The sequence below is a fragment of the Cetorhinus maximus genome, unplaced genomic scaffold, assembly GCF_964194155.1.
Source record: "Cetorhinus maximus unplaced genomic scaffold, sCetMax3.hap1.1 HAP1_SCAFFOLD_2550, whole genome shotgun sequence".
In the NCBI taxonomy this organism is placed as follows: Eukaryota; Metazoa; Chordata; class Chondrichthyes; order Lamniformes; family Cetorhinidae; genus Cetorhinus; species Cetorhinus maximus.
This window is the reverse complement of record NW_027598487.1, coordinates 31,846-43,415: the sequence shown is the minus strand read 5'-3', so window position 1 is coordinate 43,415 and position 11,570 is coordinate 31,846. Positions and strand designations below refer to the sequence as shown.

The 11,570-nt window shown below is 58.1% G+C and overlaps 1 protein-coding gene across 1 annotated transcript; it reads right to left on the bottom strand.

Moving 5' to 3' along the window:
- Positions 1–1,730: 1,730 nt before the first annotated feature.
- LOC144677450 (syntaxin-1B-like) lies at positions 1,731–11,322 on the bottom strand (the record flags this gene model as incomplete). Its single annotated transcript, XM_078537542.1, has 6 exons — positions 11,254–11,322; positions 10,061–10,160; positions 7,795–7,869; positions 4,301–4,374; positions 3,464–3,572; positions 1,731–1,804 (listed from the first exon to the last, which is right to left on the bottom strand). Coding segments are annotated over exons 1-6 (453 nt in total), but the record flags the coding sequence as incomplete, so codon positions are not given.
- Between the last annotated feature and the right edge of the window lie 248 nt (positions 11,323–11,570).

Genomic DNA, 11,570 nt, shown 5'->3' with positions numbered 1-11,570 from the left:
GCACTGCTGGTTTTCAAATCCCGCCATTGACCTCGCACCCCACTATCTCTGTAACCTTCTCCAGCCCCCTACACCCCTCCCTATCTCTGTAACCTCCTCCAGCCCCTACACCCCTCCCTATCTCTGTAACCTCCTTCAGCCCCTAAAACCCTCCCTATCTCTGTAACCTCCTTCAGCCCCTACAACCCTCCCTATCTCTGTAACCTCCTCCAGCCCCTACAACCCTCCCTATCTCTGTAACCTCCTCCAGCCCCTACAACCCTCCCTATCTCTGTAACCTCCTCCAGCCCCTACAACCATCCCTATCTCTGTAACCTCCCCCAGCCCCTACAACCCTCCCTATCTCTGTAACCTCCTCCAGCCCCTACAACCCTCCCTATCTCTGTAACCTCCTCCAGCCCCTACAACCCTCCCTATCTCTGTAACCCCCTCCAGCCCCTACAACCCTCCCTATCTCTGTAACCCCCTCCAGCCCCTACATCCCTCCCTATCTCTGTAACCTCCTCCAGTCCCTACATCCCTCCCTATCTCTGTAACCTCCTCCAGTCCCTACACCCCTCCCTATCTCTGTAACCTCCTCCAGCCCCTACAGCCCTCCCTATCTCTGTAATCTCCTCCAGCCCCTACACCCCTCCCTATCTCTGTAACCTCCTCCAGCCTCTACAACCCTCCCTATCTCTGTAACCTCCTCCAGCCTCCTACAACCCTCCCTATCTCTGTAACCTCCTCCAGCCTCCTACAACCCTCCCTATCTCTGTAACCTCCTCCAGCCTCCTACAACCCTCCCTATCTCTGTAATCTCCTCCAGCCCCTACAACCCTCCCTATCTCTGTAACCTCCTCCAGCCCTGACAACCCTCCCTATCTCTGTAACCTCCTCCAACCCCCACAACACTCCCTATTTTTGTAACCTCCTCCAGCCCCTACAACCCTCCTTATCTCTGTAACCTCCTCCAACCCCTACACCCCTCCCTATCTCTGTAACCTCGTCCAGCCCCTACAACCCTCCCTATCTCTGTAACTTCCTCCAGTCGCTACTACCCTCCCTATCTCTGTAACCTCCTCCAGTCCCTACTACCCTCCCTATCGCTGTAACCTCCTCCAGCCCCCTTCAATCCTCCCTATCTCTGTAACCTCCTCCAACCCCCTACAACCCTCCCTATCTCTGTAACCTCCTCCAGCCCCTACAACCCTCCCTATCTCTGTAACCTCCTCAAGCCCCTACAACCCTCCCTATCTCTGTAACCTCCTCCAGTCGCTACTACCCTCCCTATCTCTGTAACCTCCTCCAGTCCCTACTACCCTCCCTATCACTGTAACCTCCTCCAGCCCCCTTCAACCCTCCCTATCTCTGTAACCTCCTCCAGCCCCTCCAACCCTCCTTTCTCTGTAACCTCCTCCAGCCCCTACAACCCTCCCTATCTCTGTAACCTCCTCCAGCCCCTACAACCCTCCTTTCTCTGTAACCTCCTCCAGCCCCTACAGCCCTCCCTATCTCTGTAACCTGCTATCTTTAACAGGGGTCCCAGACGGAGAGACTCCCTCTTTAACAGGGGTCCCTGACGGAGAGACTCCCTCTTTAACAGGGGTCCCCGACGGAGAGACTCCCTCTTTAACAGGGGTCCCCGACGGAGAGACTCCCTCTTTAACAGGGGTCCCTGACGGAGAGACTCCCTCTTTAACAGGGGTCAGATATATTGTCCAATCGAAACCTGGGATGAGTCTGCTCACATCATCAGTGAAGATGGCTAATTTCCCGCTCTCTAACATGTCCTCCAACTCCTCATTCGTAGTGGTCCTGCCAGCTGTGAAAGGGGGACAAAGAGAGGAACATTGTCATTCCCGGCAATCACACAGTTTGGGATCATGCTGTGTGTGTCTGAGTGTGAGTGTGTGTGTGTGTGCCAGTGTATGTGTGCATGAGTGTGTTTGTGCGCGCACGAGTGTGTGAGTGTGTGTGTGCAAGTGTGTGAGTGAGAGAGTGAGTGAGAGAGAGAGAGAGGGAGTGTATGAGAGAGAGAGCGAGTGGGAGTGTGTGAGAGAGAGAGAGTGAGGGAGTGTGTGAGGGAGAGAGAGTGAGGGAGTGTGTGTGTGAGAGAGAGAGAGAGGGAGTGTGTGAGAGAGAGAGAGAGTGAGGGAGTGTGTGAGAGAGAGAGAGAGTGAGGGAGTGTGTGTGAGAGAGAGAGTGAGTGAGTGTGTGGAGAGAGAGAGAGAGAGGGAGTGAGTGTAAGTGAGAGAGTGAGTGAGTGTGTGAGAGAGAGAGTGAGGGAGTGTGTGAGAGAGAGAGAGAGAGTGAGAGAGAGTGAGTGTGTGAGAGAGAGAGAGCGAGTGCGTGTGTGAGAGAGAGCGAGTGAGTGTGTGAGAGAGAGAGAGAGTGAGGGAGTGTGAGAGAGAGAGAAGAGAGAGGGAGTGTGTGAGAGAGAGAGAGTAAGGGAGTGTGTGAGAGAGAGAGAGTGAGGGAGTGTGTGAGAGAGAGAGAGAGTAAGGGAGTGTGTGAGAGAGAGAGAGAGAGTGAGTGTGTGAGAGAGAGAGAGAGTAAGGGAGTGTGTGAGAGAGAGAGAGTGAGTGAGTGTGTGAGAGAGAGAGAGCGAGTGAGTGTGTGAGAGAGAGAGAGAGTGAGGGAGTGTGTGAGAGAGAGAGAGTGAGGGAGTGTGTGAGAGAGAGAAAGTGAGTGTGTGAGAGAGAGAAAGTGAGTGTGTGAGAGAGAGAGAGAGTGAGGGAGTGTGTGAGAGAGAGAGAGTGAGGGAGTGTGTGAGAGAGAGAAAGTGAGTGTGTGAGAGAGAGAGAGTGAGTGAGTGTGTGAGAGAGAGAGTGAGGGAGTGTGTGAGAGAGAGAGAGTGAGGGAGTGTGTGAGAGAGAGAGAGAGCGAGTGAGTGTGTGAGAGAGAGAGAGAGTGAGGGAGTGTGTGAGAGAGAGAGAGTGAGTGTGTGAGAGAGAGAGAGTGAGGGAGTGTGTGAGAGAGAGAGAGTGAGGGAGTGTGTGAGAGAGAGAAAGTGAGTGTGTGAGAGAGAGAGAGTGAGTGTGTGAGAGAGAGAGAGTGAGTGTGTGAGAGAGAGAGTGAAGGAGTGTGTGAGAGAGAAAGAGAGAGAGTGAGTGTGTGAGAGAGAAAGTGAGGGAGTGTGTGAGAGAGAGAGAGAGAGGGAGTGAGTGAGAGAGAGAGAGAGTGAGTGAGTGTGTGAGAGTGAGAGAGAGTGAGGGAGTGTGAGAGAGAGAGAGAGAGAGGGAGTGAGTGAGAGAGAGAGAGAGTGAGTGAGTGTGTGAGAGTGAGAGAGAGTGAGGGAGTGTGAGAGAGAGAGAGAGAGAGAGAGAGTGAGTGAGTGTGTGAGAGTGAGAGAGAGTGAGGGAGTGTGAGAGAGAGAGAGAGAGAAAGTGAGTGACTGAGAGAGAGAGAGAGTGAGTGAGTGTGTGAGAGTGAGAGAGAGTGAGGGAGTGTGAGAGAGAGAGAGAGCTGGCCAGGAACTCACTGATCTCCAGCTGCCGCTGGATCCTATCCTTGCAGCGATCCCGGTACTTGGATTGAGTGGCGTTATACTCGGTCATCACCTCCACAAACTTACGGGACAGTGTCGAATGCTGGACAGAGAGAGACAGAGAGGCACTGAGGTTGGATCCAGTTTGGTTCTGTTCTCTGGCTGCGGGACAGGATTGAACAAAGGACAGTGTATCTAACGCACTGTGACACCCGGTCCCAGAGGGGGAAAGGACAGTGTATCTAACGCACTGTGACGCCCGGTCCCAGAGGGGGAAAGGACAGTGTATCTAACGCACTGTGACACCCGGTCCCAGAGGGGGAAAGGACAGTGTATCTAACGCACTGTGACACCCGGTCCCAGAGGGGGAAAGGACAGCGTATCTAACGCACTGTGACACCCGGTCCCAGAGGGGGAAAGGACAGTGTATCTAACGCACTGTGACACCCGGTCCCAGAGGGGGAAAGGACAGCGTATCTAACGCACTGTGACACCCGGTCCCAGAGGGGGAAAGGACAGTGTATCTAACGCACTGTGACACCCGGTCCCAGAGGGGGAAAGGACAGCGTATCTAACGCACTGTGACACCCGGTCCCAGAGGGGGAAAGGACAGCGTATCTAACGCACTGTGACACCCGGTCCCAGAGGGGGAAAGGACAGTGTATCTAACGCACTGTGACACCCGGTCCCAGAGGGGGAAAGGACAGTGTATCTAACGCACTGTGACACCCAGTCCCAGAGGGGGAAAGGACAGCGTATCTAACGCACTGTGACACCCGGTCCCAGAGGGGGAAAGGACAGTGTATCTAACGCGCGGTGAGATTTTCCTACCTGTGTCTTGCGAATTCGGAGATCTGCTGATGACCTGTTCTGTCCCTCTTCCTGTTCAATATTCTGTTGAATGACTTGTGAAAGAGAAAGTACCAAGACTTAGACAGTCTCTGTGTGCGAGACCGAGGGTCTATTGTTTAAGACATTTGTAAACTCAGGACTCTCTGTGCCCCATCCCGTCACCCCTGATCGGAACGATTGAAGACGGAATTCGAGAAGGAGCGGGAGACGGAGATGTTAGCCGTGAAATATTAGTGATCCCCGAAATGGGAGAGCGAGACAGAAAATGCTGAGAGTGCTGGGAAGGTGTGGGAGCAGACAGGCAGTCCGATTCCTTTCACCTCCCTGCCCTGCGCCTTCCCCATCAATCCTGCTCGGCACTCCGAGCATTTGCCGTCCACATGCAACCGGAGGTGTTCGCATCCTTTAAAGAGGCTGGTTGTTCAGGGTCTGTCTTAAAGGAAGAGAGACGGAGAGAGAGAGAGGGAGAGAAGGAGAGGGAGAGAGAGGGAGAGAAGGAGAGGGAGAGAGAGAAGGAGAGGGAGAGAGGGAGAGAAGGAGAGGGACTGGGAGACAGGGAGGGTTGTCGGGGCTGGAGGAGGTTACAGAGATAGGGAGGGGGTGTAGGGGGCTGGAGGAGGTTACAGAGATAGGGAGGGTTGTAGGGGGCAGGAGGAGGTTACAGAGATAGGGAGGGGTGTCGGGGCTGGAGGAGGTTACAGAGATAGGGAGGGGTGTCGGGGCTGGAGGAGGTTACAGAGATAGGGAGGGGTGTAGAGGCTGGAGGAGGTTACAGAGATAGGGAGGGGTGTAGAGGCTGGAGGAGGTTACAGAGATAGGGAGGGGTGTAGGGGGCTGGAGGAGGTTACAGAGATAGGGAGGGTAGTAGGGAGCAGGAGGAGGTTACAGAGATAGGGAGGGTTGTCGGGGCTGGAGGAGGTTACAGAGATAGGGAGGGGGGAGTGAGGGCCAAGGAGGGATTTGAAAACGAGGGTGAGAATGTGAAAATGGAGGGGTTGCCGGACCGGGAGCCAGTGTGGGGTCAACGAGCACAGGGGGTGACGGGTGAATGGGACTCGGTGCGAGTTTGGACACGGGGTCGTGGTTGGAGGTCGGTGGGGTTGGGGGGGGCAGAGTTTTGGGAAGTGCTGAAGTTTACGGAGGGTCGAGTGTGGGAGAGCGGCCGGGAGAGCGTCGGAATACTCGAGCCCGGAGGGAAGGAGGGCGTGGACGAGGGCTTCAGCGGAGACAGGGGGTGGGGGAAGAGTCAGGCGATGTTACCGAGGGGGGAATGGGCGGTCTTAGCGATGGGGCGGAGGTGGGGTCGGAGGCCCATCTCGAGGTCAAAAATCAGGCAGAGGTTGTGGACAGTTCGGTTCGGCCTCGGACAGGTAATAGGGAGAAGGCTGGGGGTCGGGAGCTCGGGATCGGAGTCCGGAGCGGGGAGAGGGATGGGGGTCCGGAGCTCGGGATCGGAGTCCAGAGCGGGGAGAGGGATAGGGGTCAGGAGCTTGGGATCGGAGTCTGGAGCGGGGAGAGGGATTGGGGTCCGGAGCTCGGGATCGGAGTCCGGAAAAGGGAGAGGGATGGGGGTCGGGAGCTCGGGATCGGAGTCTGGAGCGGGAGAGGGATGGAGGTCGGGAGCTCGGGATCGGAGTCCGGAGCGGGGAGAGGGATGGGGGTCGGGAGCTCGGGATCAGAGTCTGGAGCGGGAGAGGGATGGGGGTCGGGAGCTCGGGATCGGAGTCTGGAGCGGGGAGAGGGATGGGGGTCGGGAGCTCGGGATCGGAGTCTGGAGCGGGAAAGGGATGGGGGTCGGGAGCTTGGGATCGGAGTCTGGAGTGGAGAGAGGAATGGGGGTCGGGAGCTCGGGATCAGAGTCTGGAGTGGAGAGAGGGATGGGGGTCGGGAACTCGGGATCGGAGTCTGGAGCGGGAGAGAGATGGGGGTTGGGAGCTCGGGATCGGAGTGTGGAGCGGGGAGAGGGATTGGGGTCGGTAGCTCGGGATCGGAGTCTGGAGCTGGAGGGGGATGGGGGTCGGGAGTTCTGGGTTGGAGTCTGGAGCGGGAGAGGGATGGGGGTCGGGAGCTCGGGATCGGAGACTGGAACAGGAGAGTGATGGGGGTCGGGAGCTCGGGGTTGGATTCTGGAGCAGGAGAGGGATGGGGGTCGGGAGCTCGGGATCGGAGTCTGGAACGGGAGAGTGATGGGGGTTGGGAGCTCGGGATCAGAGTCCGGAGCGGGGAGAGGGATGTGGGTCGGGAGCTCGGGATCAGAGTCTGGAGCGGCAGAGGGATGGGGGTCGGGAGCTCGGGATCGGAGTCTGGAGCGGGCAGACTGATGGGGGTTGGGGGCTCGGGATCGGAGTGTGGAGCGGGGAGAGGGATGGGGGTCGGGAGTGGAGTCTGGAGCGGGAGAGGGATGGAGGTCGGGAGCTCAGGATCGGAGTCTGGAGCGGGGAGAGGGATGGGGGTCGGAAGCTCGGGATCGGAGTCTGGAGCGGGATGAGGGATGGGGCTCGTGAGCTCGGGATCAGAGTCTGGAGCGGGAGAGGGTTGGGGATCAGGAGCTCGGGATCAGAGTCTGGAGCGGGATGAGGGATGGGGCTTGTGAGCTCGGGATCAGAGTCTGGAGCGGGAGAGGAATGGGGGTCGGGTGCTCAGGATCGGAGTCTGGAGCGGGGAGAGGGATGGGGATCGGGAGCTCGGGATCGGAGTCTGGAGCGGGAGAGGAATGGGGGTCGGGTGCTCAGGATCGGAGTCTGGAGCGGGGAGAGGGATGGGGATCGGGAGCTCGGGATCGGAGTCTGGAGCGGGAGAGGAATGGGGGTCGGGCGCTCGGGATCGGAGTCTGGAACGGGAGAGGGATGGAGGTCGGGAGCTCGGGATCGGCGTCTGGAGAGGGGGGAGGGATGGGGGTCGGGAGCTCGGGATCGGAGTCTGGAGCGGGGAGAGGGATGGGGGTCGGGAGCTCGGGATCGGAGTCTGGAGCGGGAGTGGGATGGGGGTCGGGAGCTCGGGATCGGAGTCTGGAGCGGGAGTGGGATGGGGGTCGGGAGCTCGGGATCGGAGGCTGGAACGGGGAGAGGGATGGGTGTCGGGAGCTCGGGATCGGAGTCTGGAGCGGGGAGAGGGATGGGGGTCGGGAGCTGGGGATCGGAGACCGGAGCGGGGAGAGGGATGGGGGTCGGGAGCTCGTGTTCAGAGTCTGGAGTGGGAGAGGGATGGGGGTCGGAAGCTCGGGATCGGAATCTGGAGCGGTGGGGGGTCAGGTTGAGGGAGGTGCTGGTGAGGCAGAGCTGGGGTGGGCGTAGAGCGCGCAGGAAGATTAACCCCCTGCGTTGGGATGATGTTGCTGAGGGGAAGCACGTGGATGTGAAACAGAAGGGCAGAGATGCGGGTGAGGGGCGGTAGTGAGGATAGACGCTCGTGGCGATTGAGGGGGTACACCAGAGGGCCCCAACCTGAAGCGAGAGGGGGAGTCACTCACTCACTTTTTAATTTGGAGCGGACCTTGTTGGCAATCTTCTTAATGTCGGCTGTCAAATCCTCCAGTTCTTGTTTAATCTCTGCCGAGAGTTGGGAAAAGGCACCAGCGATTAGTGGGGACGGAACTCCTTATAGTGATTCACCCAGTGTTCACAGCAGGGACACTCGGCCCCTCTCCCACCCCCGTGCTGGCCTCCCTGCCCCCACACCAGCCTCCTCCCGCCTCCCCCTCTTCCTCTCCCCCCCACCCACCATCCACATCTCCTCCTACTCCTCCCTCCCTCCTGTGTTTATCCAGCGTCACCCCAGCTCCCCACCCCCACCTTAAATCTCTCGACACGATTCCCCTCTCCCCGTGGGAGCGAGTCCCACACTCTCCCCGCTCTCCGGGGTAAAGACGTTTCTCCCCAGTTCCCCGTTGGGATTTATCAGTGACTCTCTTATATTGACAGACCCCCCACCCCCTCCTCCTCCAGCCTGAGTTCTGGTCTCGCCCGCAAGGGGAGATATCTTCTCTACGTCTACCCTATTGAAACCCCTTTCGTTATCTCAAAGATCTCGATCAGGTCACCCCCTCGGCCTTCTCTGTTCTAGAGAGAAGAGCCCCAGCCTGTTCAATCCTTCCTGATATTTATAACCTCCCCGTTCTGGTATCAGGCTGGTAAATCCTTGATACACCTTCTCCAGTGACTCTCTATCCCTTTCATAATACGGAGACCGGTAGTGTGCACGGTGCTCCCAGTGTGGTCTAACCGAGGGATACGGAGACTGGAACTGTGCACGGTGCTCCGAGTGTGGTCTAACCGAGGGATACGGAGACCGGAACTGTGCACAGTGCTCCCAGTGTGGTCTAACCGAGGGATACGGAGACCGGGACTGTGCACAGTGCTCCGAGTGTGGTCTAACCGAGGGATACGGAGACCGGAACTGTGCACGGTGCTCCCAGTGTGGTCTAACCGAGGGATACGGAGACCGGGACTGTGCACGGTGCTCCCAGTGTGGTCTAACCGAGGGATACGGAGACCGGGACTGTGCACGGTGCTCCGAGTGTGGTCTAACCGAGGGATACGGAGACCGGAACTGTGCACAGTGCTCCGAGTGTGGTCTAACCGAGGGATACGGAGACCGGGACTGTGCATGGTGCTCCGAGTGTGGTCTAACCGAGGGATACGGAGACCGGGACTGTGCACAGTGCTCCGAGTGTGGTCTAACCGAGGGATACGGAGACCGGAACTGTGCACGGCGCTCCGAGTGTGGTCTAACTAAGGGATACGGAGACCGGGACTGTGCACGGTGCTCCGAGTGTGGTCTAACCGAGGGATACGGAGACCGGGACTGTGCACAGTGCTCCCAGCGTGGTCTAACCGAGGGATACGGAGATCGGAACTGTGCACGGTGCTCCGAGTGTGGTCTAACCGAGGGATACGGAGACCGGGACTGTGCACAGTGCTCCCAGCGTGGTCTAACCGAGGGATACGGAGATCGGAACTGTGCACAGTGCTACGAATGTGGTCTAAACCTCAGTACTGACCCTCCGACAGTGCGGAGCTCCCTCAGTACTGACCCTCCAACAGTGCGGCACTCCCTCAGCACTGACCCTCCGACAGTGCGGCGCTCCCTCAGCACTGACCCTCCGACAGTGCGGCACTCCCTCAGTACTGACCCTCCGACAGTGCAGAGCTCCCTCAGTAATGACCCTCCGACACTGAGGCTCTCCCTCAGCACTGACCCTCCGACAGTGCGGAGCTCCCTCAGTACTGACCCTCCAACAGTGCGGCACTCCCTCAGCACTGACCCTCCGACAGTGCGGCGCTCCCTCAACACTGACCCTCCGACAGTGCGGCACTCCCTCAGTACTGACCCTCCGACAGTGCAGAGCTCCCTCAGTAATGACCCTCCGACACTGAGGCTCTCCCTCAGCACTGACCCTCCGACAGTGCGGAGCTCCCTCAGTACTGACCCTCCGACAGTGCCCCGCTCCCTCAGCACTGACCCTCCGACAGTGTCCCGCTCCCTCAGCACTGACCCTCCGACAGTGCGGCGCTCCCTGAATTCAGGCTAATGGCGAGTGTTGGCCTGGTTTAGGGGCCTTGGTCCTGGAGGGCTGGATGAAGCCTGTGTGCCTGTGGGTGGGTGCGTGGGCCTCAGTCCTGACTGGGAGCCCAGCTACAGGGATTCCACAGCCTAAGGCAGGACGTACTGCCCCTGACCGTAAAACAGCCTTCCCCGCCTTCCACATTGCCCACCGCACACCTTAAGCCTCACACTTACTGTCGTCAGGATTCGGAGCGGCCAGGATGGAACTGTGTTGTTTTTTAACCCGTTCCACATCTTCTGACAGCTTCTCGATGCATCCACGGATCTCCTCAACCTGTCAGTAGGCAACAAAAACAGGTATCAATCCCCAAACTAACCCCACTGCCCCGCTCTCTCCCCATAGCCCTGTATCAATCCCCAAACTAATCCCACTGTCCCGCTGTCTCCCCACAGCCCTGTATCAATCCCAAACTAATCCCACTGCCCCGCTCTCTCCCCATAGCCCTGTATCAATCCCCAAACTAATCCCACTGTCCCGCTGTCTCCCCACAGCCCTGTATCAATCCCAAACTAATCCCACTGCCCCGCACTCTCACCCCATAGCCCTGTATCAATCCCCAAACTAATCCCACTGCCCCGCTCTCTCCCCATAGCCCTGTATCAATCCCCAAACTAATCCCACTGCCCCGCTCTCTCCCCATAGCCCTGTATCAATCCCCAAACTAATCCCACTGCCCCGCTCTCTCCCCATAGCCCTGTATCAATCCCCAAACTAACCCCACTGCCCCGCTCTCTCCCCATAGCCCTGTATCAATCCCAAACTAATCCCACTGCCCCGCTCTCTCCCCATAGCCCTGTATCAATCCCAAACTAATCCCACTACCCCACTCTCTCCTCACAACAGGGAAGCCATTCTGCCCATCTCCCCTCCGTGCTGGCTCTCTGGTAGAGCTATCCAATTGATCCCACTCCCACCTCCTGCTCTCTCTCCCCCCTCCCCATCGCCCTGTGAATTTTTCCCCTTCCAGTGTTTCTCCGATTCCCCCCATTCCGAGTGTTCCTATTGAATCTGCTCCCACCGCCCTTTCAGGCAGAACCTTCCAGATCACAACAACTCGCTGGGTCCCACAAAACCTTTCCCCATCTCCCCCACCCCCACACAACACACACACACACAACACCCCCCCCAACCAACTCTGGTTCTTATCCCAATCGCCTCCGATCCCTGTCCCTCTGGTTTCCCCACCCTCCCGTCACTGGAAGCAGTTTCCCTCCTCGTTCCTCGATCCCCCAACCCCCTCCCCGATTGGGAAAGCCTCGATTCAACCTCCCCCCCTTAACCTTCTCCGCTGCGGTGGGGAGAGAGCGATCCCAGCTCCTCCAAGTGTCCGGGGGCATTCCCGAACTGCCGGAGGAGGCCCACTCACCTGTTCAAAGAACTCATCCATGAAGTGATCGCAATCGACATGAACAACCTCATCATCGTCGTCGCTGTCCTTCCCCTGTGATAGAAACACGGATTCAGATGGGGGGAACCGGTAAAGGGGCAGACGGAAGGAGCAAGAGGAGTCCAGGCAATGGAGAAGAGGGAAAGATCGATTCACAAAGAGGATTAACAGCTGCAACCTCTCTCCCTCAGGGAGATATCTGTACACTGACTGGTGTCTCTCAGTCCCTCTCTCTCAGGGGGATATCTGTACACTGACTGGTGTCTCTCAGTCCCTCTCTCTCAGGGAGATATCTG